At 53.7% G+C, this 27558-nt stretch overlaps 1 protein-coding gene across 1 annotated transcript; it reads right to left on the bottom strand.

Annotated features, from left to right (window-relative positions):
• Positions 1-6135: 6135 nt before the first annotated feature.
• Positions 6136-7269, bottom strand: ACTRT2 (actin related protein T2). Its single transcript, XM_068537696.1, has one exon. It carries the CDS (start codon positions 7267-7269, stop codon positions 6136-6138), a length of 1134 nt encoding a protein of 377 aa, XP_068393797.1.
• Between the last annotated feature and the right edge of the window lie 20289 nt (positions 7270-27558).

Raw genomic sequence — 27558 nt, 5'->3', positions numbered from 1 at the left:
CTGTCAGGGAATTGGGGAGCTACTTTCCCTCTCTACACCCCAAGCAGCACCCCAAACTTAGTGCTGAAGATGATCTAGAGGAGAGAAAACCACTATTGTCACCACCATACCCACCATCACCATCACCACCACCACCATCATCACCATTATCATCATCACCATCATCATCATCATTGTTACCATCACCATCATCATCACCATCATTATCACCATCATCACCACCACCATCACCATCATCATCATCATCACCATCACCATCACCATCATCACCATCACCATCACCATCATCATCATCATCATCATCTTCATCATCACCATCATCATCATCATCATCACCGTCACCATCATCATCATCATCATCACCATCATCATCACCATCATCATCACCATCAACACCATCAACACCATCACCATCATCATCATCACCATCATCACCACCATCACCACCATCATCACCATCATCACCACCACCGTCATCACCATCATCACCATCATCACCATCACCATCATCATCATCATCATCATCATCTTCATCATCACCATCATCATCACCACCACCGTAATTAACACCACCCCCATCAGCAGCAGCACCATCACCCACATCATTACCACCATAGCAATAGCAGCAGTAGCAGCAGGCCACCATATGAGAAGCAGAGTATCCTTATTTTTGTTTTATTTTATTTTATTTTTTAATAGCTCTTTATTGGAGTATAATTGCTTCACAATACTGTTAGTTTCTGTTGTACAGTAAAGCGAATCAGCCATATGCATACACAAGTCCCCATATCCCCTCCCTCCTGAGCTTCCCTCCCATCCTCTCTATCCCACCCCTCTAGGGAAGCAGAATATCTTGAATAGAAAAATAAAAAGAGGTGTTAGTTATTTTCTTTAAGGTGTAGTTTGGTAACACAAGGACAGTCTTGGGTGGAGACTGGTGGAGAAAGAGTCCTGGACTGGGAATCTGGGCTGCGCTCTGCCCCCAGCTCCCTGAGCCTTGACGTTCTCGCCTGTAAAACAGTGACCCTGAAAGGGAAGGTGTTGAGGGTGGGTCCAGTGGCCTTCTCCAAGTTCCCCTGTGACCTTCAGGTATGATGGAATGAAATAAAAACATTACCCAGGAGCCCCATTCCTCCAGGTCCTCCCTCTTACAACTAAAAGTCCTGGTAGTAACACAACAAGCAAGCACAGGAAGTGTCTGGAAGGCAGGAAGGTGGTAGGCTGCTGAGGCCTGAGGGCTTGGGGGGCTCCCTGGGCTTCCTTATCATCACCCATATATCCCCACAGGGCACCACAGAGGCCTCCAACCCCAAATCTCTAACAGGCACAGACAAAACACTCCAAGTAAATCCTGTTCCCTTGGGCAAAGTGTGACCTAACAATAGAATGCCTTTGGGGAATGTCCTCCTCCTCCAGCCAAATGCCAAACACCATGCCCCACCCCTGTGGTTTCAGTGGGCAGAGTGGAGAGTCGATCTAACACACCACTCCACCCACTGCCCACCTCCAGGGGCTCCAGTTCCCATGCTGGGGTAGTGTTGGTGGGGTCCAGGGATGGACTGAGGCCCAGCCACATCCAGCAGCAACGAGACTGGAGGAGGTGGTGTGGGCAGTGTCTTTTCAGCCCTGCTTCACCCCCACCCCTGGTGTCTGTGGGTTCCTGCAGGGGTCTGACCCTCCGCCTCACCCAGCATGAACACGACGGAAGGTGGCAGGGGGAGGTGAGCTAGTTGACACTCTGCCTCCCCTCCCCTGGTGTCACTGGGGCCCTGCAGAGAGCTGAGCATTTAACCCCACTCAGGGGCAGCGAGGCAAGAAGGGTTAGTGGGGCTGAGAAGGGAGCTGAGCCTCCACCCCACCTGTCTGTAAGAAGGCTGTGTGAGTAGTGGCCACCTTGCTGGGGAGGTGTCAGTGGGGCCCCCTGGAAAACTGAACACACCCACACACCCAGCCCTCATGTTCCACCACCACAGGGGGACTGCCTGCCACAGAAAGATTAAATACGATCCAGAGTTTCAGGATATTCCAAATGTCCCGGGTAAAATAAAAAATCACTTATCGTACCAAGAGCCAGGAAAATCGTAATGTGAATGAGAAAAGACAAACAGCAGATGTGATTGTCAGAGCAGATGGAGATGAACCAGATGTTGAGGTTATCTGGGTAAAGGTTTTAAAGCAACCATCATAAAGACATTTCAGCAAGCAATGACAAATTCCCTTGAGACAAATGCAAAAATGGAAACTCTCAGCAAATAATTAGAAGTTATAAAAAGAGAACCAAGTGGAAATTATCAAACTGAAAAACATAACTCAAATAAAAATGTGTTGGAAAGGCTCAAAAATAGTGTGTGATGACAGAGGGTAGAAGCACCGACTTTCTCGACAGGTGAATAGAATTTACCCAATCTGAAAACAGAGTAGACTGGAAAATGATGAACAAAGTCTCAGGGGCCTTTGGGACAAAAACAAAATTGCAAACTTTGGTATCCTCAGAGACCCAGAAGGATAGAAAAGTGAGTAGACTGTACAAATATTAGAAGAAATAATAGCACAAACCTTCCCAAGTTTGACAAAGGACATGTCTGCAGATTCAAGAGGCTGGATAAATCTCAAGTAGGATAAAGCCAAAGAAATCCACGCCAAGACACATCATAATGAAACTTCTGAAAACTAAAGACAATGAAAATCTCTTGAAAGCAGCCGGAGAGAAATAACGCATTACCTGTAGGGAAACACCGATCAAATAATAAGATTTCTGATCTGAAACCACAGAGGCCATGGAGAAGGAACCAGCACAATATTCTTCAAGTGCTGAAAGAAAATGGTTAACTGTGAATTCTATATCCAGCAAAAATATCCTTCAGGGATGATGGGGAAGTAAAGACATTCTCAGATGTTGGCAACTAAGAGAATTTGTTGCTAGTAAACCTACCCTTAAAGAACTGCTAAGGGAAGTTCTCTAAAAAAAAAAAAAGAAAGAAATAATAGCACAGGGCCAAAAGGTGGCTCGGAACTCCAGAAAGGGCAAAAGAACATGGGATTGGGTAAAAATAGTGGTAATCATATTAGACTATTCTCATGAGTTTCTGAAATCCTTTGAGGGTTGAAGGAAAAACTTAAGACAATTCTATTTAAAAGTTGGGAGGGTAAAGAGACCTAAATACACTTCACTCCAAGTGGTAAAAACGTTATTACCAGTGGGTGGTCATGTTTACTCGGAGCAATCACCAAGAAATCAATACAGAGCAGTACACTCAAAACCTTAGCAATAAATCAAGATGGAATCCTAAAAAGTGTTCTAGTAACCCAGAGGAAGGGATTACCGAACCAGGATCATTTGCCCAAAGCACAGCAAGCTAAACGCTGAGATGCCGAAGTTTGCAGCAGAGAAAAGGCTTATTCACAAGGCAGCCAAGCGAGGAGATGGGAGAACCAGCCTCAGATCCACCTCCCCACAGCCCCCCGCCAAAGGCCGGGGGCTTGAGATATTTATGAGATAAAGAAGCAGGGTGGGCTTAGGCATGGGGAAAGGTGATTGGAGGTTGGGAAAAGGTGAGGTAAACGGTGTCCTGTGCAGGCATATCTGAGTTACATGCTTCCTCATGGGATGCGTGTTCAAAAATGTTGGGGCTTAGTATGATCCGAGGGTGGAGTTTTGGGCCCCCTGACGTCAAAAGGTCACTCATCGGACACCTGCACAGGCCCAGTTTTAGGGTCAGTGGTCCCAACTAGTCTTAGCCGGCTCGAGCTTGAGCTAGACACAGCTGACTCTAACCTTCTGGCAAACAACTCGGGCAAACATCTTATTGTTTGCGCTACATGAATCTTGGAGGGTATGCAATTTGCAATAGCATAATTAAGTGAAGGCAGGCTACCAGCAGAGGGATTTTTAACAAGCTGTAAGACTAGCCCAAGAATTTGTGTTAGTCACCAGTTTCTGTTAACCCTATGGGGCATGGTTTCAAAGGTGAGAAAAAGGAAACAGAGGAAACAGGAAACAATAAAATGGCAGACTTAAGATGGAACATATTACCTTAAATGTAAACCGTCTACAAATGCCAATTAAAAGACAGAAATTGGTGGATTTTTTAAAAAAACAACCCAGCTATATGCTATCTTCCAATACACTATATGCACATTTCAAATATGACATAAGCAGTATGAAGGTAAACACATGGGAAAAGATATACCAGGCAAACATTAAATACACAAACACACACAATTTAGATAGATGGGTTTATTTCATTCAGGATGAATTTCTTCAGTAAAATTTCCTAAAAGTAAGATTTCCCCTCCCTCTGTACTACCTCTCATTCCTTCCTTCCTTCCCCCACCAACCCGTGGTGTCTACCCTTCTGTTCTTTTCTTTATGGCTTATAAGCCCATAAAAACACATATTCACTTATATATGTACATACCAACGTGCACAGGTATACACGGGGAAGTGCCATTGCTTTCTTTAACAAAAAAGGGGGAATTCATTTTATAAAGGCATCTCTGTATTTTTGTTGTTGTTGTTCTGTATTTTTTAATAAAGTTTGTAATCCAATGGACACACAAAACAAAACTGCATTGAGAAAAACAGTTTCATAAATTAATAAGTGTTAGGAAGTTGGGGGAGAGGTCAAGGTCACAGGAAGAAGGGAAGCCAGTCTTTTGTAGAGTCTTTTTGTGTCCGTGACACTTCCAAATTGCGGGAACAGGGACCGTGCTGTAAGGAAGCGCACTTGTACAAATGAGTGACAATACAAAGTCTGAGTATGAAAACAAGATTTTCTCTGAAAACACATTTTTGGCACAGATTTTTAAAAAAATGTATGTCGGGGAATTTGATTTTTAAGTTAGTATATATTTATATATATTATATATTTATATATACACACATGCCAAGTTCTGCATATTCCACCAAGAGAGAAAATCCTTCCATTTTCTCTTTTCTGACTGTAAACTGTACAGCCTGGGTGAATCAAAGATGGTGGCGGCAGGAGAATTAAGAGAGGTGACATCCAAATGAGCAAGGGGAAGGGAGGGGTGGGGACAACACACCCAGTGAAATGTTCCCTGACCCCAAGGTTTCAGCAGAAGTTTGAAGTCCTGCGTGAGGGTCTGCGATGTGTGTGCGATGTGTGTGCGATGTGTGTGCGATGTGTGTTCACATACACCAAGACATCCAGAGTGTCACAGCCTGTCTTCACTGTGCAAAAGTCCAAGTCACTAATTTAGTGCAAAGGCAGTTCTGTTTTGTTTCTTAAAAACAAAAACAACAAAAAAATTCCACTGCCCTGTTCCTTTTCTCCAAAAAGAGGAGAGAGAAACCCAGCCTCAAGGTGTCTGCAAGTCCATTGGTTGGTGGTCTGTCCTTGGGCTAAATGTCATGTAAACATACTAGCAGCACCACTGCCCAGGGGCATCTCTGTATTTTCCACTTCTCTCCAGTAATATTTTGAGAGAGTTCCACCCCATCGATGTGGAAAAATGCCCTGTATGCATAATTTATTCAAATGTGATTTTACTGATGGCCATTAACTTTGTCTCCAATATTTACCCCCAAACAGGGCTGTAAACATCTTTGAAAGTAGAAACATCACAATAATCAAGCCCTGATTCTTAAGCTCCCACCGGGAGCAGGAGCTTCGCAGAGCCTTAAGCAGACGGCGATTTCTGCTCCTGACCGTCCCCACCCGCCCGGGACAGGGGCTCCATTCCACTCAGCTGCCTGGCCGCATAAAGGCAGAGTGATAGCCCTATGGTGCTTTCCCAGGGGAGGATTTCGTGACCTCAGAACAGGGCAGCATTCCTGCTTGCTCCTGCCCCCACTCCCGACCCACCTAAGACACATGTTTAAAATGCAGAGTCCAGGCTCTGGGCAGGAGGCCTTGGCCCCTGCTTTGGGCACAAACTCTACAGATGGACACTCAACTCATGACCCGGGGCTTTCTCAGGAGAAACGGGGCTGGAGGACAGAACCACTGAAAAGAGATTCCCCACCAGGGTCAGAAATTATTCTGGTGCCCCCTAGAATGAACCAAGCCCGACATGGCCAAAGGCTGCACCATTTTGTCCTTTATTGAACATCCCGCGGATGCCAAATGGTGAGCTCACTTCCCACTGCAGCCACCCCGTGCGCGGGGCCCCTCAGAAGCACCTTCTCTGAACCACGGACGTCCCAAACTCCTTGAAGTCCGCAGAGGTGACCCACATCTGCTTGAAGCTGCTCAGGGAGGTGACGATGGAGGCGCCAATCCACGTGGAGAAGCAGCGGTCGGGCGGCGCTGTGATCTTGATGGGGGTCCCTTTGGAAGCCACCTGCTCCAGCTCCCTCAGAAGACGGTCATCCAGCCCCCGGAAGAGCGTGGTGCCCCCGGACAGCACAATCTCCCCATAGAGCATCTTCTGGATGTCGGCGTCACACTTGGCGATGCTGCAGGAGACCATTTTGGAGAGGCCCGGGTTTTGGATGCCCAGCTGCTCGGGCGAGAACAGGGCCTCGGGCGCCTGGTACAGCTGGTCCCCGATACAGATGATGCTGCCGTCGGGCAGCTTGTACTCCCTGAGCACCTCCTCCGGCCTCCGCGACAGCTCCTTCTCCGGCTCCAGGGCCATATAGCAGAGCTTCTCCTTGATGTCGTCCACCAGGGCTTTGTCCAGCACACACGGGAAGGTCCTCCCGCTGGCCAGCAGCAGCCGGGTGAGGTGCTCCGTGATGTCTCTCCCTGCCACGTAGAGCTTGGTGATGGCGTGGGGCAGGGAGTAGCCCTCGAAGATGGGGACGGTGCAGGTGACCCCGTCCCCGCTGTCCACCACCAGGCCCGTGATGCAGGCCGAGGCGTAGAGGGCCAGCACGGCCTGGTCCGACAGGTAGAAGGCGGGCACGTCGAAGCTCTCAAACATCACCTCGGCCGTCTTCTCCCGGGTCTCCCTGGGGTTCAGCGAGCGCTCCGTCATGAGCACCGGCCGGTCGCTGGCTTTGACCCCCAGCTCCCACTCGAAGAGATGCTTCCAGAGTTTCTCCATGTCGTCCCAGCCTGTGATCAGGCCTCGCTCGATGGGGTAGTGCAGGTGTAAGACCTCGTTCCTGTGCAGGGCCTCTTCCCCAACAAAGTACTGCTTCTGATTGGCCCCCGCAGAAGGCATCTTGAACTTGGGGTGCCCCACGATGGAGTGGACGACGTGGCGGGGGCCGATCTCTCCAGACAGGCCTGCCTTACAGAGCCCGGACCCATTGTCAAAAATCACAGCTGGAGAATCTAACACGTGTGGGTTAAACATGCCTGTGGCATCCTCATCCGCACTTCGCCAAAATGAAGATGGAAGCCTCCTGGGCCACTTTGTGACATATGAGGCTCCTCTGGAAGTTTCGAGGGCACAGGATTCCACAGTTCTCGGGGCGTCTCCCAGTCAGGGCTAGCAGACGGCCTGTCCCCGAGAGCCCTCCACCCCCACCCGCAGATCTGCTCTCCTCTCAGGGAGCCCGGGCTGCTGAGGCCTCTTCAGGAATGACGTCCCATATGTAACAATCCAGCCAAGGCAACCACTGTCCTCAGCCAGCATCAGAGGGCCTCTGGGGCTGGGGGCTTGGAGTCTCTGCCCCCGCCCCCACCTGGTGAGACTCCAAAGGGGAAGTCCGGCTGTTCCCACGGGCCGTGTTGAGCAGCCTGTTGTGGAGCCTGGAACCAGCGAAGCAGCCCAGCCTGGGCCAGCTCATAAAACTGGCATCTCTGGCCCTCTGTGTGGAGGGAGCTGCCGTTTGGAGGGTGACAAACACACTTCTCTTTGCTAAAGGGGAAGACCAAGCACCAGGCAGAGGTCCAGGTTGGAGGAGCAATGCCCAGGGCTCCGATACAGCAAGCACTCAGAACATAGTTTTGGAATGCAGACTCCTCCAGGAAGCTCTCAGGGATTTCTCTTCTCTTTACCTCATGCACCCTGACTCTGTCTCACAGGGTAGCTACTAAGCAGAGCCCTCTGGGCCTATTGGCTCTCTCTCCAGGCACATGTACCCCTGCTCTGGCTTGAGGTAAAGGGCCCTCCTTGCTCTCTGCAGTCCCGGAAGTGCTGTCACAAACAATATCCAGTGGTTGTGGGTTGGGAACCCAGTGGCCTGTGAAGACAGGGATCTGAGGTTTCATCGGGGGGGCAGCCCTGATTGGAGCCCCGGACATCTCTATTTTGGGCCTGTGACACAGTTGGCCAAGCCCACTGAAGCGCTGTCAGAAGTGACCAGGTCAGCAAGTCTGAGGCTGAGAGTGAGGCCGGGAGGGCAGTGAGGCTGCAGGTTTAGCCAAGCCCACGAGGGCAGGGGGCGCCCACTCCAGCCTCCCGGAGAACCCCTCCAGCAGCCCTGCAATCACACCCTGGGCTGGTTTCCAGCTCAGGGGGAGAAACTGGGAGGGAGCTCAGACTAGGGAACCAGGGCTGACTTTTTTCTTAAGGAAGGTGGAGCCGGTCTTGGAGAACAAAATGCTAACTTGGTGTTCTGTCACGTCCGAAATCACCCTCCAGGCCAGCTCCTCCCCAACCAGAAAGCTTTCCCAGGAGACCAGCTCCCCTCCAGGTCCCCTCACCTCCCTCTGCGGGTGGCCGTCTCTGCATGTCCTGCCGACCCTTCTAAACCCACCAGCAAAAAGTGAAAAAGTGTTGTCATGTAGGGTAGATGCGCGGCGTGGGTGTGTGTTATAGACACGTGGTGTAGACCAGTGACTTGGACGTGCAGCTTTGTGGGAACCCCTGGGGCTCAGACTGGGGGAGTCGATAAAGACTTGGTATCACTGAGATTCTCCCGCAAAGGACACCTCTGGAATCAGATGCACGCCGGGGTTGACGCTGGGAGAAGACACCCCCCCCAGACTACACAGCCCAGAACCACAGCTACCACTGTGTGGGCCTCTAAGATTTGGGGCCCAGCGTTCAGGGGAGCACGTGTGCCTGGAGGCTGCTGGGTCGAGGACGGTCCTTAGGGTGCCGTGTCTTGGGGGTTCCAGCCTGCTTACATCACAAAAGCCCTATGCACTCGGCTTCTCAGGCTTTGCTAGAACTTTCCCATTGTTGCCAAACACTCCCGGCTGAACCAGGACTGTGACCTCAAGCTTTTTCAATTTTGGCCCTAAAAGTGGCCCACGTGGGTGGTGATGTAACCATGCTGGGTGCAGAGGTCAAACGCAGGGGCGGGGCCCTTCAGTGTGTCCTGGGGGCCCAGGGCTGGCTGGGGCACGGACATTTGCAGGGGGACAGAGCAGGGGGAAGGACAAACGTTCATGCAAAGCTCGGACTGACCAGCTGGGTGGGGGGGTGTTCTGAGGCCTCACCGCACCCCGCAGCTGTGACAGCACACAGCACAATGTGTAACAATGTCCCAGGACAGCTGGCCAGACCTGGTGCAGGTCCCACGGGCACACGCAGCCCCCTCCCCGTTCTCTGCAGGCCCGGCGTGCACGACAGCCAGCAGGGTAAGTCCAGGCCCCTCCACCAGTTGCCAAACCTGTAGCGGGCAGTTCTCTGTCCCCCTGTGACCGTTGCCCATCCCAGACAAGCTCAGACCCTCGAGGACAGAGCTGTGAAAGCTGGGCCATCCATCAGGGCAGAGGCTCCCAGCAAAGCCATCCAAGGAGTTCCAGGACCCCTTTTCCTAAATGTTTTCACTCTCCCTGATGAGCCTGGGAGAAGTGCAGCCCTTCACCCTGGGTCTGGGACCCCACACTCCTGACCACCCACGACGGTCACGGCCATTGGGTGCCACGCGCCCGGCAGAGCAGGCCCCGGGGAAGTGGTCACCACTTCGCTTGTCTCTGTGCACTTGGGCAAACCAGTTCTCTTCTGGCCGCTGGGCCAGCTCCCCTGCTGCATTCTTGCATCTGCTGTCAGAGCCCCGCCCCAGGCTCGGGGAAGGCTTCTGCATACTGATACAAGTGTCTGAACCGGCTCATAGATTGTCCATCACCTGGAGAGGCAGGAAGGCTCTGAGGACCCCACCCCCAAGAAGTGGGATACTCCCTGGGGGGTGACACCACGTGGGCACCAAGAAAACCAGTGGGTTTATGGGCTACGTGATGTTGCGTTGGTTTCAAGCTCGCCCCGGGACAGAGATTCCACCCCGTGGCGCTCAGGTGCCCGGTATCCTCTGCTCAGCCTCCTTCCCCTTCCCCGTCTGCCGCCCATCCCTCCGGCCACCTGGCTCAGGACGTCTGGGAGGGGCCCCGTGCATCTCGGTGCAGGTGTCCATGTCGATGGCCACAGCTGTCCTGGCCCCTTCAAGGGATGCGATGTTCTGAGCATTCGCTGTGGGGGGCGGGGGGGTGTTTGCTATTAACCCAGGGACGGCTGCCCTCTCCCAACCCAGCTAGAAGTCTCCCTCCAGGGCCGCCCTGCCCCCACCCCATGCCGGCCATGCCTCGTAAATCGCTTGAACGAGTTTATGGGAGAACTGGCCATAACTCCATCTCCCTCCGCAGGGCAAGGCTCACGCTGTGATTACTCTGCAGGGCACTTGTTTCCGTCCTGTGCAGGAAGGCTCGCTCTGGTTCTGCCCCAGCAGTCACACCCAGCAGCAGCCGCCCAGCTCCCACACGGCCCCCAGGCCCATGCCCTCGATGGGAGGTAGACGGCGACTGGGCAGCCTTGGGCGGCTGCCAGGCATTTAGACTTGGGAGTGGGTAGCCCTGGGTCTGCTGGGCACCCCTGCTTCCCACTGCCCTGGCTACTGAGCCTGGGCCACCCAAGCCCTGGGCCAGGTTTCCCTGTCTGTCCCATCGTCCCTCATTCCATCTGTCACCGACGCCCAGAGCCTCGACCAATTAGTGACCAGCAGACTGGACTTATTAGTACTGGTTGACATCTGGTGGCCTTATCCTGCTTGCTGAGGGCCTGGCCCCGTGTTAGCCGGCAGCCTGAAGGAACAGGGCGACTCTGTAGATGGCAAGATGGGCACTGCTCAGGCAAGAGAGAGGGCAATGTACGTGTTAGAGGGGGCTTGTGGGAGCCCAGGGGCCATGGGTGCCTGCAGGTGCCCCCGGGAATGGTTTCTCTTCCACCTCTTTGCCCCAGGCGTTCCCAGAGGAGCCCAGAGCCCTGAGCGCTCTTCCTGGGAGCCTAGCCCCTTTGAATCTCTCAGACGGAACTTGTGTCTCCTACGCACCCATCCATTCATCCATCTACCCATCCATCTACCGTTCATCCTTCCATCCATTCACTCATCTACCCACCCACCCATCCATCTGTCTGTTCATCCATTCATCCATCTGTCTGTCCATCCACCCATCCATCCATCCATTCACGCACCCACCCAACCATTCATCCATCCATCCATCCCCCATCCATTCATCCATCTACCCATCCATCTACCATTCATCCTTCCATCCATTCACTCATCTACCCACCCATACATCTATCTATCCATCCACCCATACATCTATCTATCCCTCCACCCATCCGTCTGTCCATCCATCCATCCATCTGTCTGTCCATCCATCCATCCATCTATCCATCCATTCATCCATTCACGCACCCACCCAACCATTCATCCATCCATCCCTCCTCCATCCATTCACTCATCCACCCACCCACACGTCCATCCATCCATCCATCCGTCCATCCATCCATCCATCCTTCCATCTACCCACCCAATCCATCCCTCCACCCATCTAACCTCCTATTTAATTATCTCCCCGCCTCCCATCCCTCCCACCCTCCCATCCACCTTTCCTTTCTTAGCAGCTGAACTGAGCATCTGGTCTTGTCTCTGTCCCCCTCCTTTCTTGGTGACCTTTGGGCTTCAGCAGAGCCTTTTGCGTCCCCACAGTTGCCAGCACGACACCCGTGAGTCCTGCCTGCTCCGCTGTCCTCTTCCAGCCAGCTGGGGCAGAAATGACACCCCTAGGTCGCTCCTCTCTCAGCCTCCCGTGAGGCTGGCTCACTGAACTGGAGCGGATGGGGCAGGCCTGGCCCACCTCGGCCGACATGACACCAGTGAAAGTCGGTGTTCGCGGAGCGGAAGGAAGGAGCTGGCAGCCGGCTGACGTGCTCTGGGGAGCTCAGCTAGGCAGCCCTTGGTGGGGCCGTCCACGGTCCTGCATCGCTTAGTGGACACGCCACTGAGGGGTCGAGCGACGCAGACCCATTTGGGGGCGAGGCCGTCTGAGGCCAGACCACCAATTACCCCCACCCCGGCTTTTTGCCCCTCACTCTCCCGGAACCCTGGTCCTGAGCACTCAGAAAATGTTTAAAAAGAATATTTTTGTTGGAGAAACTTTGGAAAACACAAGAACAGCATTACAAAGCGGATAAAAAGTACCCCTGGCGCTACCTGGCTAAGCCCTGCTGATACTTTGCTACGCTCCTTGGGGATGACCTGTAACTACGTGCAGCCTTCCACTGGACTGTCTCACGTCCGTCAACATTCGCCCCGTCCTGCGGGCGCACCCAGAGTCTTCCCACAGCTGTTTCTCTGGGTCCGTGCTTCCAGGGTGGGGCCCGCAACCCTCCCCACCCCACCCCGTGGGCTCCCGTCCTTCCCACCCTGCCTGCCTCACTTTCCGCCGTGACGGCTGCTCAGGCCCGCCCAGTGTCCTCCGGCAGAGCCCTGGGGAGACCCCGTGCAGGGCCGGTTGGGGGTGGGGTTTGTCTTGCATTCCAGGAGCTCTTGGTCATGCATTGAATTGGGGGTGCTGGTGGCTCAGGGGCCAAGTGCCCCCAGGGCTGTGGGAGAGGATCTGAGGCTGATCACCCCTCACCTGTCATAGTGGGACCCCTGTGGGTGTGTCCACGGCCCAAAGGCAACGGCTTTCCTTGTTCATCGCTCATCTGGGTGGAGGTGGGTTGGGGGTGGGCAGTGATGGTAGGAGAATGTGGAGGGGCCTCAGACTTCACCTGGGGCAGCTCCCCTCCCCTCCTCCTTCTAAGTGGGTCTCACAAGGCCCCCCCCCCCATGGTCAGAGCCAGGAGCAGGCTACCTGAGGGTCAGAGCTGCTCCCTGCCCCAGACGCTTCAGCAGATGTCAGCCGGGAGGGCCGCTCCCCTGCAGAGGTGCCCAGTGTGACCACGGCCTCCCGCTGCTGCCCCCAGCCTAGCACCACCAGCATTTCCCCAGGGGCTCTGGAGGGCCTGGAGGTCTAGGGTCCCCACCTCGCAGATGGGCAAGAGCCTGACCCTGGGCCACCTCTAGGTGCAGGTCCACGGAGGGGGCAGCATGGGGCCCGTGCTCTGGCTGCCGGGCTCCTGCTCCCCACCGCGGCCCCAGCGCGTCCGCACCTCCCCGCTCACCTGTCTAATCCTCTCTGCGCCACCTCACACACCCCCTCCTGACCGGTGCTGTGACAGGTCCCTGGTCATTTTGTTCCAAAGTAACAACGGGCTTTTGCATGCCGGTGGGAGTGAAGGGTGGAGGGCCCTTCCTGGCCCCTCCCTGTGCATACTGTTTACTATCTGGCCGCCTTATTGTAGCGTTTGCTTCTGCGGCTTGCGGGCAGTCATCTGGGGTCAAGGGTGCTGTGACAGGCTGGCCCATCAAGCCTCATAAGCATCTAGGCTTCTGATGCCGTGGAGACCGGTCACAGCTTCGGAGGACACGCGCCTCTGTGGCCGGAGGGAGGGGACCAGCCCCACCCAGCCCCCAACCGGCAGGAGACACAGCCGGCCTCCCTGGACAGGTGATGAGCCCCACCTGGGCACATGCTGGGCAGAGAGGTGGACCCTCCCCTGGGACAGGTGTGGCTGCAACCCCAAGACTGAGGTTTTGGGGATCCAGGTTCTGTCTCCAACAGGACAGGGGACCCCTGCAACAGCTCCAGGGCTCTGCGAGGGGTCCACGGACCTCAGCAGGCTGGGAAAGACAGCCCCTCAGGATCGCCTCTCCCGATGGGGGTGTCGGGTGGGTGTCGGACGTCAGGAACTCTAACCGCGTGGCCCAAGCCCACGCGTCAGGGACGTGGATGCAGGTTTGTTGGCCTTCCCAGCACAGCCCAGCGTGGTCCAGAGACCCGGGACTGCCACCTGGGGGGCTGCCCTCATAGCTCAGCTGCCGTAACTGAGTACCCCAGGCTGGGAGGCTCACACAGCGGACACTTAGTCCTCACCGCTCTAGCGGCTGGACGTCCGAGATCCGGGTCAGTTCCCGGCGAGGTCCTGCTTCCTGGGCTCCCGCTGTGTCCTCATGGGGCCGAGAGGGCTAACTCTGGTGAATCTTCCTCTTGTTTTAAGGGCTCTAATCCCATCATGGGCCCCACCCTCATGACCTCATCTCACCCTAATCTCCTCCCAAAGACCCCACCTCCAAATACCACTGCACTGGGGGTCAGGGCTTCAACATAGGAATTGGCGGCGGGGGGGGGACACATTCAGCCCATAGCAGGGGCTGTCCTGTCCATCCCTGCATGGAAGGGAGCAGGAGAGTTACTCTGAGGGCAGGATTGCCGGAGGCCAGGTCATCAGCGACTCAGCACTCACAGTCTACTGGCCGGTTCCTGGAGCCTTGGCGTCACCTAACTATGCATCCAACCTGGATGCAGAGAAGGGGAGAGAGAGCCCAGACATGCTGAGATGCCAAGCACCTCTGCCCAGGAGGCGGGGGGCGGGGACAGAGGGGAGGGAGAGGTGGTCCGAGGAGAGGGCAGCCAGAGGGCCGGCCAGGGGCCTCACCTGTCTCCAGAGGAACGGGGGACACACTCATGGGCAGTCAGTCCTCTCTCCTCCTGGACTTGGAAACCTTGGGGCCCCATCGTGTCCTCTTCTGGGACAATGCATGTGCGTGGTGTGGGCCATGGGCACCCTGCCCACCCTGCACCCTGTCAAGAGGCAGCAGAAGTGGACAGACTGGAGACAGCCCTGGAGCTGGCCTCTGGTCACTGCTGGGCAAGCCCGAGAGGCTCCATCAGCCGGGGCAGGAGAGCAACGGCCTCGCCATGCATTCCGTCCCTTTTGCTTTCATTCTTCTGACTTTGCTCTAAAGGTAACAGGCTTTTGACTGGAAACATGACGGCAACAGACCCTGTAAAGTGACAGAGGAAGACCCCTCTTCACCACCTCCGCCACCGGTGTTTCTCCAAATATGGCCACAGTCACCACTGGGTCTGAATCTTCCAGATGTTTTCTAGGCACAAGTACCTATGGAAACACCCGGAAATAGGCTTTTGCTGTAAAATGGATGCAGCCACACGTGCTGTTCTGCCCTCCCCTGGGGAGCATCACACCCTTGTCTGTGAGCCCGCGGAGCGCGGCCTTGACCTTCTCACGGCCGCTCGGTGACTGTCATCCACTTGACCTAATTTGTCTGTACAATCTCCACTGACGTTTTTCCATTTAATAATTTTTCAGTTATTGAGGTTTTTCAGATTTTTTTTAAACTATCACAAACGAAGCCATGGTTGAATATTCCCCACGTACCCCTCTCCACGTGCTTGGTGTGGCCAAGGGCCAGACTCTGACTCAGGACCACGCAGGGAAGTCTGCACACGTTTACAGCGTGGAGGGAGCTACCGGGGTCTGAGGCCCCATTTTTTAAATTTAATTTTTATTTTATATTGGAGTAGAGTTGATTTACAATGTTGTGTTAGTTGCAGGTGTACGGCAAAGTGATTCAGTTATACATACACATATATTCATTCTTTTTCAGGTTCTTTTCCCATATAGGATATTACAGAGTATTAAGTGGAGTTCCCTGTGCTATGCAGTAGGTCCTTGTTGTTTATCCGTTTTATATATAGTAGTGTGTATATGTCAATCCCAATCTCCCAATTTATCCCTTCCCCCACCTTCCCCCTTTGGTAACCATAAGTTTGTTTTCTGTGTCTGTGAGTCTGTTTTATAAATAAATTCATCTGTATCATCTTTTCAGATTCCACATGTAAGTGATATCATATGGCATTTGTCTTTCTCTGTCTGACTTACTTCACTTAGTATGATAATCTCTAGGTCCATCCATGTTGCTGCAAATGACATTATTTCATTCTTTTTTATGACTAATATTCCATTGTGTACATATATATATATATATATATATACACACACACACCACATCTTCTTTATCCATTCATCTGTTGATGGGCATTTAGGAAAATGCTCAAACCAATAAAATCAGAAATGAAAAAGGAGAAGTTACAACTGACACCACAGAAACACGAAGGATCATAAGAGACTACTACAAGCAACTCTATGGCAACAAAATGAACAACCTGGAAGAAATGGACAAATTCTGAGGCCCCATTTTTGAGAGATGATGGAGCAAGTCCTAAAGGGTCTCTCTCCTTGCCAGGTGTTATAAAACATCCATGTGGAAAGTCAGAGGGGGGCGTGGTTAGAATGGCAACACCTGCCATATCCGTCTCCTCCGGCTACTGTGACAAAGGACCACAGCCAAGGGCATTACACTACATACACTTCTTATCTCACGGCTCCATGGGTCTGGAATCTGGGCGTGGTTCACCTGGAGCAGTGGCTCGGGCCCCTCATCAGGTGGCCAGCCAGCTGCCGGCCGGGCTGCGGTCTCATCTGAAGACCGGGCAGAGAGGTGAGGAGGGCTCCGCTTCCCAGCTCACACACGTGGCTGTCGGCAGCCCTCGGTCCCTCGCCGCAGGTGCCTTCCCAGGAAGCCTCGCAATGACATGGCAGCCGGCTTCCCTTAGAGCAATCCTGGGTGTGGGAGGGGGGACACCGAGGACAGAAGCACCTTTATAACCTGATCTCGGGAGTGATGTCTCATCACCTCTGCTGCTTCAGAAGCGAGTCAGAAGCGAGTCAGCCCAGTGCCGACCAGGGGGTGGTGTTACTAAAGGCACACGTGCTGGGAGATGGGGTCATCGAGGGCCATCTTGGAGGCTGCCTGCCCGGGGCGCTGACCAGAGCGCCAGGACCGGGGTGGAGGGTCGCCGGCGGGCAGCTCAGACCCCAGCACGGCTTCTCCAGCCTTGGTTTCCTCCGCTCAGCAGGGATGTCGCCTGATGCCTGGCAGCTCAGGGCACTGATGGAGTTTAAGGGGAAAAGGGTGTGCGGCCATCTGGGGAGAGCAGGGGGCACAGATCAGCTGGCGGGAGCACCGGGGCTGGGAGCCGCCTCTTCTGGGCCCCTCCTGGCAGCCTCGCTTACCTAAAACACCGCCGCGGCCACTTCTTATTGCTTCGAAACGCTGTGTCCTGACCTAGGACATCCCCAGGGGACCTAGGGCGCCCCCCCCGCCCCCTCCCGCCCTTCCCCCCCAGCCCCTGCATCCACCAGCCGCGCAGGCCTCCCTGGCCCCAGAGCCTCGGAGCTGCCCGCCACACCCCCACCCGTGCGGCCCTCAAAAAAGAGGTCTCCCGCCCCCTGCTGGCGCCCCGCTGGAACCGCCTCGAGATCTGGGACGGTGGCGGGGGAGCGTCAGGGGGCGGGGCCGGCGCTCGGGAACAAAGGAGGCTTGTTAGCTCCATGCAGGCAGGACACTGGGGGGAGGAAAAAAAAAATCAATGTTTGCTAAATAGGAGAAAAAAATCACCCTGCCTCAGTGGGGAAAAGGTTTATTTTCAAGTGTGTTAAAGTGATTACCCAGAGGAAAAGCGGAGCAAATGAACAAGTGTGTAGAGTGGTGAGTCGCCCGTTTTCCCAGGGAGATCGGGAGAGCAGAGCTTGCACGCTGCCCCCCCACCCCCACCCCAAGCCGGACACGGCCAAGCTTTCGGTTTTAAATAGTTTATAACATTTCAGAGGCAGCGTCTAAGTGAGGGCCGTCCCTGGAGAGGCCCTGCAGACCTCTGCATTTAGCCAGTGATAAATAACCCGGAGCACGCAGGGCCCGGAAGGATCCCAGATTTAATTCAAATAATTTAAAATCTAACGTTGAAAGAGCTCTTTGCATTCACGGGTGGGCCGTGCGCGTTTCCAGCTGGAGAAAGAAAAGGCTTTGTGTTCTGGTGGGGGCAGGGTGACGGGCTGGAGCCCAAGGTTCGGGGACTAACCTTTTTACCATGTGCTGCTTCCAGCCGGCTAGCCGACATTTTTCATATTGTGAGTGGCATTGGTTCTGAAAGCCAGACTTGGGGGGAACATGGTTTATCCTCTCCATGGAGTTTCGACTCCAGGTGAAAGGATTTTTGTCCACGGCGAGGTTGCTTCCTCGCAAGCCCAGGGCGAGAAGTGGAGGGGCTGCCCGTTCTCCGAGGATGCTCGTCCCTCCCCGACAGCTCGGGTTTCTAGATGGAGGCGTCGTGATGCGGACACGGTCCCCCGCGGCTGCATACCTTCTGGGGCCCCGTAGAGCAGTCTCTACCATGGTGGGGGGCCGGGGCCCATCCGAGGAGGGAGCCCACAGTTGGCCTCGCCCCCTTCCGGCCTGATCCACACATCAGGAAAGTGGCCGGGGCCACCAGGAGATGGGTCCCAAGAGACTGGAATCGTGGCTGAGACAGGCCGGAGAATCCACGCTCAGTTTTGAAGGATGTGTGAACCTGTGTGTTGTGTCATTGTCACCCCAAGATTCACGGCCACCAAGAACCTCGGAATATGACCACGTTCGGAAATAGGGTCTTTGCAGATGCAATCAGATAAGTTAAGATGAGGTCATGTTAGATTAGAATGGGCCCTAGTTGCAATGATTCGTGTCCTTGGAAGAAGCAAAAACAGAGACACACAGGGAGACGGCCACGTGACAGCAGAAGCAGGGGTGATGTGTCTACAAGCCAAGGACAGCTGGAAACACCAGATGCTGGGGAGAGGCACAGAGCAGGTAGTCCCCGGAGCCTCCAGAAGGAACCAGCCACGCCCACTCCCGGACTCAGACTTCCGGCCTCCAGACCGCGGGAGAACACGTTTCTGTGGTTTTAAGCCCTCGGCTGTGGCGTTTTGTTACAACAGCCCAGAAGATTCACAGGGCAACGGTCAGAGGTCTGAGCTGTGTACCTGCAACCAGCATCCATCTGTTGACATTATGTAAACACAGGTGCCGTGATGGGTGACAAAAAGCATCCCCTTTGTGAGCTGCTTCCCTTCCCCGAGCTGCTTTGAGGCAGCGCCGGGTGCCCTGAGCCTGCGGACACACCTCTGCAGCAGCTTTCCCTGCAGCCGCGGAACGTCGGTGGGGATGAAACACACCCAGCAGCTTGCCTTTCCAAAATGACCCATCTCCCCTGTCCTGACTGCTCTTTTTCTTTTTAAGAGGATCTACAGGACCTTCTCTTAAAAGGTACCCAGAAGGCAATCTCGCATGTTCAGCATTCGTTCCCAGCTTGGGTGGCAGAGGCCCTGGAGCATCCTGGAGGAGACGAGGCTGGAGGAGCTCTTGGCACAGGGAGGTCCCCCTATCTCAGCCCCAGGCCGCATCTCACCGTCCCCCCTGGCGGCCTCAGACTCTGGGCAACTGGCCACAGATCTAGGGTTTCCGGGGGGCTGGGGACAAGATTTCTGTACAAATAAACACTGCTGGCCTATCAAGAGGGAGACCTTCCAGGGCACTCAGGAGAAGCCTTCCTGGGCAGAGCCAGGATCATGCATCTGAGATCTTGGTGGTGAGTATGGGGGGGTGGAGGTGCCCTCCAACCACCAGGGGTTTCCTGACCCAAGGCCGGGAGAACCGCACCCCCGAGCCCCCTCCTCCAGTGCCTTCTCTGCCTGACTCCTTCCTGGCTGACAACTGTCTCAGTGCTCAGGGAACGGCAGTCCCGGTTGGTGGACACAGCAAAGCATCTGGCCAGGCCCGCTGCCGCAGACGGGGAAGGGTGGTGAAAATGCACGGGATCAGCCGGTGTCGTTGCCGCTTCTGTCCTTCAAGCTGAACAAAATCCACGGCCAGACCGTGTCCAGAGGCCTGAGGCCAGCTGGCCCTGCCCGCTCCCCACACCCACCGTCCTCCAGCTCCTCGGGGTCAGGGGTGCCTCTTCTCCCCAGTTTGGGGAGCATTTCCTCCAAATTTCCAGACGTCCACACAAAGGCTCAGGGGAGCCTCGTGGACCACCCTCTCCTCCTGTCCTGCCCAACAGGGTAGCCACAGCCTCCTGTGACCGTGTCCGTCGACAAGCTCAGTGCCCCAGGCCACCAGGCAGTAGCCACATGTGGCTGGTAGCTGCCAGGCTGGACATGCCTGTGCAGGCCTGCCCACCAGGGCATGGAGGTCTGTGGATAGTGATGTCTGGGGCCACGCCCTCCAGGATAACCCCTGAGCTCCCCGCCCGGCGTCCCCCGACCTGGCCGGTTAATCAGGGGTGTGCCCGTGTGCGGATTTTTTGACTTTAGCCTTGGTTGGCAGAGGTGGGGTTACCACCTGCCACAGGACTTGCATGTACTAAGCCTTTTTCCTTGTTTATCTGAAATGCAGATTTAAGTGGGTGTCCTGAACTTGTATTTGCAAACCTGGCCACCCCACGTGCGTGCGCCCAGCTCACAGGCATGGGTCCTAAGCTCTCTGGGGTGGGCATGTTGGTGACTGGCGTTTTCCTCGTAGGAACCTCAAACACGCAGCAGCACTGGGTCAAGAGCTCGCCCCATCCCATCGGAAAGAGGCAGACGAGGGAGGAACGTGAGCCTCGGGGAGCCCGGCTGGGGAGAGCTGTGCCCCCCGGGCATCTGTGCCAAAGACATGCCTGGAGCTTTCCAGAAAGGAATTCAACCTAAAAATGGAAACCGGCGCCCCTCCCCCACGCCCCTGCCTGTCTGTCCAGACTCCCAAGAGAGAGACCGCTGGAAAACCAGCGGCAGACACTTCAAACAGTCACACCGCACTCGCCATTCTCACAAGGGCCGGGAGGTAACCATTACCTGTGCTCGGCCCTTATCACCACGTTCCCAAGCAGCTCGGTTAGCCTGAAACTGCCAGACCCAAGAGGCCCGGGAGCTCGGCAGGTGCCAGGAACCCAGGACAGGGTCTGCCGCTCTGGGGAGAGTAATGGTCCCGCCTCCGCCGCCTGTGTGCTTCAGTGGCCGAATCTTCGAGGATGTTGTTTCAAAGATTCAGTGCAGACCCGGCCAGGGTCCCCACCTTGCCCTCCCACTGCACCACGGCATGTACCGAGCCCCTGGCTGAGCGAGCTGGGACCATTCGGCGGGGGGAGTGTGGTGGGCAGGGAGCAAGGTAACAAACACACATCCAGGTGGTGTCGGAGCCGGGGACGCGACGTGAAGAATATGCAACAGAGTTCAGGACACATGGGCTGAGGGCTCCACTGAGCCGAGGCCCCAAAAACAAGACAGAGGGCGCCATGGGGGAGCTGGCAGCAGAGCACTCCAGCATGGCAAGGGAACAGCATGGGGCGGGCAAAGGCCCTGGGGCAGGAAGGATGTCATCACCCCTAGTTCTCTGCTGACCGTGAAAACTGGCTCTCGGATTCAGGGTGTTTCCCCATCAGCCTTGACCTGGTAAGTAAAGAGGTCCATGCCAGGGGAAGCACCACACCCAATGCCAGCGGATACCAGGGGCGGCCAGGCTTTGGGGTCAGGACTGGGCTGGGCTGAGGTGGCCGGGAGCCCAGGGTTCAGGTCCCCTCGCCTTCAGCCCCTTCTCTGTTTTGTGCGGCCACAGCCGGGGTCCTCCCCACAGAACGTGGCCGAGTGGCCTGGCCTTCCGAAGACGGAGGCTCCAGGGAAAGCCGTCACCCCCACTGAGAGGCCTGAGGGGCCCCATCTGTAACGGCCAATGTCTCAGCTTTGTCAAGTGGCCCCAACACCCTGGCTTGGGCCCTCCCACCTGTGGGCAGGGGCCAGGGCTGGTGGGCCTGCCGGGGCTCCTCTCCCAGCCTGGGCGTCAGGCTGAGCTGGAGGGGAGCTGAGCGCCCGATTCACTCTTGCCTCCTGGGAGCCCATGAGCATCTCTGCAGAATGATGGGCAAAGGTGGGGTTTTCTGTAAGTGGAATTCATTTTGGTTATTCGCTTGGCCTCCTAAGAGTGGATAGCTTCCCACGGTGATGGCTCTGAGGTGGACATCCTTGGACATACGTCTTTGCACAGGGGTGTCATCTGCTCCTTATGATCAAATCCTTGAGGTGGGATTTCTGGGTCAGACTCCCCCTTAACCACCTGTCTGAGTCAGTTCAGGCTGCTTTCTTGCTGTGTCCAGACATAGGAGATGGGGCAGGAGGGAGGGCAGAAGGGAGATAGAAAAGGAGAGAGGGTGAGTGCCTTGGTCTCCTCTTCCTCTTATCAGGGCACTAATCCCTTCATGGGGTCCCACCCTCGTGGCCTCATCTAAACCTAGCCACCTCCCAGGGGCTGCACCCCTACTCCCATCACATTGGGAGTTTGGGCTTCGACACTTGAATTTGGAGGACACAGTGCAGCTCGTAGCACAGCGCCAGCTGCAGAGGGATCGAGGCTGTAGCGCTGCCCCCTGCAGAGGTGACCCTGGAGGACATGGTGAGGGGAGGCTTCCTCAGGCAGAGCTTTGGGTGGAGAGAGAAGTGGCCCAGGGGAGGATCTACACGAACACGTGGGCAGTGGTGCACGGCCTCATGAGCTGCTCAGAAGACTGGGAGGAAACCGACTAGAAGAGAGGGGACGAGCAGTTCTGGGGAAGAGGCGTTTGGATGGACCTCGAGGAGGGGCCGGAGTCACACGACGATGTCCACCAGGGGCACCGAGCAACCCCATGGACAGGATTGCTGGACCAGTCCTCAGGCAGCCTCTGTCCTCGGCCATCTCTGTTTTGGGCAGATCATTCATGGACAAAGTAGGCATGGCAATAGAGTTTGAAGCTACCGTCTGGTCTTCTTCTCACTGTGGTTGATGTAATTCTACTATTGCTGTATGTCCAGCTCTCAGTATCAGGGACTGACCCTAAGTCCCTGTCATGACACCACAACATCCCCCGAAGATACCAACCAGCCACTCGGTGGCCAGTTGGTTACATGGAACCATTTCCATGCTGGAAAGTCCAGGGACTCATCCTGATGGATTGTGTTCTACGTATGGGTTTGCTTTTCCTGCACGTGGGATCTCCTCGGGCACCATAACCAAGAACTCAGAGTGTCCGATTCAGTAACAGAGGGTCTTGAACCATGTTGCCTCTGACCATGGACCTACTGGTCCTACCATGCACCACACCATCCAGAACTGGCCAGCCTGGCAGAGGAATGGATGGGCCCCTGTGATGCAGCTCAGAATGATGACATTCTGGAATGTGGAGTGCTATTCCTTCATTCAAGGGTTGCTCCTTAAGCCGGGAACAATTGTATGGTGCTGTAGCCACAACTGGTTGAACACATGGACTTCAGAACCAAGTAGACAGCAGGTGGTCCCTCTCACCATCATCCCAAGTGACTCACTTTGGGAATGTGAGCTTCCCATCCTCACACTTTTGGCTCTGTGGTTCCCAGAAGAACACATTTCCACCAGGGATTACAGTCGTAAGAGTCCCACTGAATTTAGGACAGTTCCCTCTAGTTATTCTTGCCTCATTGTACCAGTAAACCAGCAGACACAAGAGAGCCATTGCCCTGGAAGGAATAATTGATCCTGACCATTGGTTGGGGGGAAGGGGGACTGCTATACAGTGGGGTAGGGAGGAACATGCCTGGCATTCATATGATCCGCTGAGATCATTCATATGAGCTTTGGGACTCCAGTGCCCAGTTTTAACTGTAAATGGGCAAGTACAATAATTATGGCCTTAAAGGGCAGAGTAACCAGGATTTCTAGTGGGTCCCCTCAGTAGTCAAGTCAGCTAGACCTGGAGGAGCATTAGTTCGGGAGAGGACGTCTAGAATAAGGAGATGATGAGTGTCAGTTTTAGTCTTGAGACCCACTGTAGCTGTGGGACTGTTGTTTATCTCACTGACTGTCTTATAACCTTTCCCAGGAATTAAGACCAGGCTCATGGAGAACCTGTGGCTGGATGAGGTGAACTTACTGTGGGAAGGAGGTGACTCTGAGCCTGCAAGGGCGAAATGTAGTAGACCCTATTGGGGCCCCTCTCAGATCCTCAATCAATGGCGCCGTCTCCCCATTGCCTGAGTGCTGGGTGCTAATGGCTTATGTTGCCTCCTTCTGAGAATTGCTTTCAGGTGCCCTAGAAGTTATGCAACCCCCAGGGGAGAGTCCTGGCCAATGACAGTAGAGTATAAAAGGAGAGACCTTGGTCTCTGCAGCACACTCTATGTTCTGGAGCCCAACCCCTTATGTTGCAGAGACTCTGCTGAGACCACAAGGGACCAGCTCTTTCCCTGCCCTGCTTCTGCCCCTCCCTTGCAGGCTTTTGCTGGTGAACATGTCCCTGATACACACAACTACACCCGGGGTCAGGGGAAGTGGACTCAAGGAAGACACTTGAGCCGACCCTTGCTGCTGGCTGGGCGACTAGAATTTCCCCTATGAAAAATGTGTCAGGAAAAACCATGATAATTCCACTATGCACTCCAGAGTGAGAAAATCCTGTGTTCAAATCCCAGATCTGCAACTTCGTAGCTCTGGGGCCATGAGCAGCTCGCTCCCTTACCCTCTTTAACTTTCATTCTTTGTAAAGTGTGGAGAATAATGGAAACCCCAGGAAACTGAAAGGTTTAAATGATACGGTGCCCATAAAGCACTTAGTAAAACACCTGCACATGGGTCAGCGCTCAGGGCACAGCGGTCACTGATGACACGGCGATGATAACGATGACGGAGACATTTGGTTCTACCACATCAGACTCCACCCTCTCACTGGTCTCTCTAACAATCAGATTTGAGTAAAAACAGGGCCCCAGTCATCTAAATGCCTGGAGCTTAATCCCAGCCACTCTGTGGCTTTCTAAATTTAGAGCTTATAAAATTACTACGTGGTTGGAAAGCAGGGAAAAAGGAGAAAAGTGGAATTGTATGAATATACATATTCAAATGCTGGGGTTGAGGGAGATATGATATTTACGTCCTGATGACTGGGATATTCCCAAATATTTTTCCTAAGAAAACATCAACCCTCTGGACAATTCCACCACCTATTCAGTCCTTAGTCTACACGTCTCTCCCTGCTGGATTTTGAACCCCATTAAGATAGATGCATTCTGGGGCTTCCCTGGTGGTGCAGTGGTTGAGAATCTGCCTGCCGATGCAGGGGACACGGGTTCGAGCCCTGGTCTGGGAAGATCCCACATGCCACGGAGCAACTAAGCCCGCGAGCCACAACTACTGAGCCTGCGCATCTGGAGGCTGTGCTCCGCAACAAGAGAGACCACGATAGTGAGAGGCCCGCGCACCACGATGAAGAGTGGCCCCCGCTTGACGCAACTGGAGAAAGCCCTCGCACAGAAACGAAGACCAAACACAGCCAAAAATAAATAAATAAATAAATAAATAAATTTTTTAAAAAAGAACTTAAAAAAAAAAAAAAAAGATAGATGCATTCTTTTCACCAAGGGAGAGTCCTTGGTAATCTAGTAATCACCCTCATTCCCAGCCCATAAATTGCCCTTATAGAAATAGATCAGCTTCCAGGAGTACCAACTTCATCCTGACCTCTCCCAGGGCATCCCCTCTGTCTTAGTCAGTGTTAACTGCTTAGCAGACCACCACAGCCTGGGGGACTTATAAAGAACAGACATTTATTTCTCACAATCTGGAGGCTGGAAGTCCAAGGTCAAAGTGCTGGCAGATTCAGTGTCTGGTGAGGGCTCACCTCCTGGTCAATAGACGGCCATCTTCTTGCTGTGTCCTCATATGGTGGAAGGGGTGAGGGAGCTCTCTGTGGTCCCTTTCATAAGGGCACTAATCCCATTTATGAGGGCTCCACCCCCATGACCTAATCACCTCCCAAAGACCTCACCTCCTAGCCTCATCACATTAGGGTTTAGGATTCCAACGTATGGATTTTGGGGACAAACATTCAGTCCATAATACTCTTCTTCTAACATCTCCTGGCACCTGCTGTAGTGAGCAGACAATCTCCCCACTGAACTTTGGCTTATGAACCTTCCACTATTTCCACTGACAGGGGAGGCTCCTGAGTCCCTAACAATAGTCCTGGAAGCTCTAGACTGCTGCTTCAGGAAAAGTAGATCCCTTTATGGATACAAAGAGGCTCTGGGACTACAGGAGGCTCCCTTTGTCCTGGCTGTTAGCAGCACCCTAAATAAACACTCCCCTCCCATCACATTAAACACCTCCTGTGAGGACCACAGGTGGACTTGATGGTCCTGAGGAATGCCGGACCCAGGTCAGACTCTCTCATCTGCATGCAAGATAATCGTACTCACTGTCTTCATCATGGTTCAATGTTTCCTGCTTGTACCTATTGCATTTTGGTAGTTATATGTGTATGTTTATGTGAGCGGTAAAATGCAGAGTGCTCCTTTTTTTCCCTAGGAATATTCCAATCAAGATAACCTGAGAACACTTCTGAATAAAAAATAGCTTAGAAATGCCAGGCAAATATGATACACATCTTTCAAAAGGAGAGCTGAACTTGCAGAAGAGTAATGGAAATTTCCATGACCCAAAATATTAATTGAGGTGAGCTAGCACTGTGGCTGCCTGGGGGCTGGCTCCCAGATGCTGGTCTTGATAGGGGGCTTGAAATGGGCTCCCAGAAGAGGGGATGAAGCCCATAGGCACCAAAGGGGAAAGTGTTTGGACTGAGACTTCTGCATGAAGCCGTGGTCCCCATACAATCTCAGTGAAAGGAATGAATATGAACAAAATCCACCTAGCGGCACACAAATATTACAAGAAAGTTTGTCATGCTTTACTTTGACTGAGATGGAAATTTTTAAAATCTGAAGAGAAGCATTTTCAGAATGGTGGAGTAAGGAACTCCAAAACTCTGCTCCTCCATAAAAGCAAGGTGAACACTTGCAAAAATTACCAAAAACAACTTTTTTAGGACTCTAGAAATTCATCTAAGGCCTCCAATAATTTGAAGAGCATTTCTTCAATAAAATGGTTGAATCTTAAGAACAGAGATATTTGTGGCATTTTAACTTGCCCTACCCCATTCCCCTCTCCCAACAGTGTGGTGGCCTAAAAACCAATAGCATGTCAGTAACAATTGCTACAAAAAAACAACAGCCCAATGGGCACTGGTGGGGGAAGTTCCAACAAATTCCTGGGAATCTAGAAATCCACGTACATGTGCAAGGGGGTGCACATGCCCAGGAAAAATCTGAGAAGGCCCTAATCTCTCACCTCCAGCTGAATTTGGGGCTCTGTACAAGGAGGAATTGAAGGCTAAGACAGAGTAGTAACCTACCTGCTGGAGCACTGAAGTGCCCTCATCAAAGTCTGAGAGATTTATTGATCAATGGTATTCAAGGAAATCTCTGTCCAAATATTCATTAACCACTAAACAAACCAAGCAGAGACTTCAGTGGCCACAAATGACAGAGAATACAGACTTTATAGAATTTGTTCAGGAAAGTCACTAAATAAACAAACAGTAGCAAGAGCAAAAACTCTAGGGTGACAGGACTCTAATTTCCGGAGTTGTCACACTATATTATCTAAAATATTCATTTTTTATTTTATTTTATTTTTTTTGGTCATGCCACGCAGCTTGTAAGATCTTAGTTCCCCCACCAGGGATTGAGCCCAGGCCCTCGGCAGTGAGAGCGCAGAGTCCTAACCACTGGACCACCAGGGAATTCCCCAAAATGTTCACTTTTCAACAAAAAATTATGAGACTTGAACAGAAACAGCACAGCGAGGTC

Source organism: Eschrichtius robustus, chromosome 3 (genome assembly GCF_028021215.1).
Source record: "Eschrichtius robustus isolate mEscRob2 chromosome 3, mEscRob2.pri, whole genome shotgun sequence".
NCBI lineage: Eukaryota > Metazoa > Chordata > Mammalia > Artiodactyla > Eschrichtiidae > Eschrichtius > Eschrichtius robustus.
This window is presented reverse-complemented; position numbering and strand designations above follow the sequence as displayed.

Excerpts from the sequence above, each read along its gene's own strand:
- ACTRT2 (XM_068537696.1), bottom strand. The coding sequence starts at position 7,269 with ATGTTTAACCCACACGTGTTAGATTCTCCAGCTGTGATTTTTGACAAT.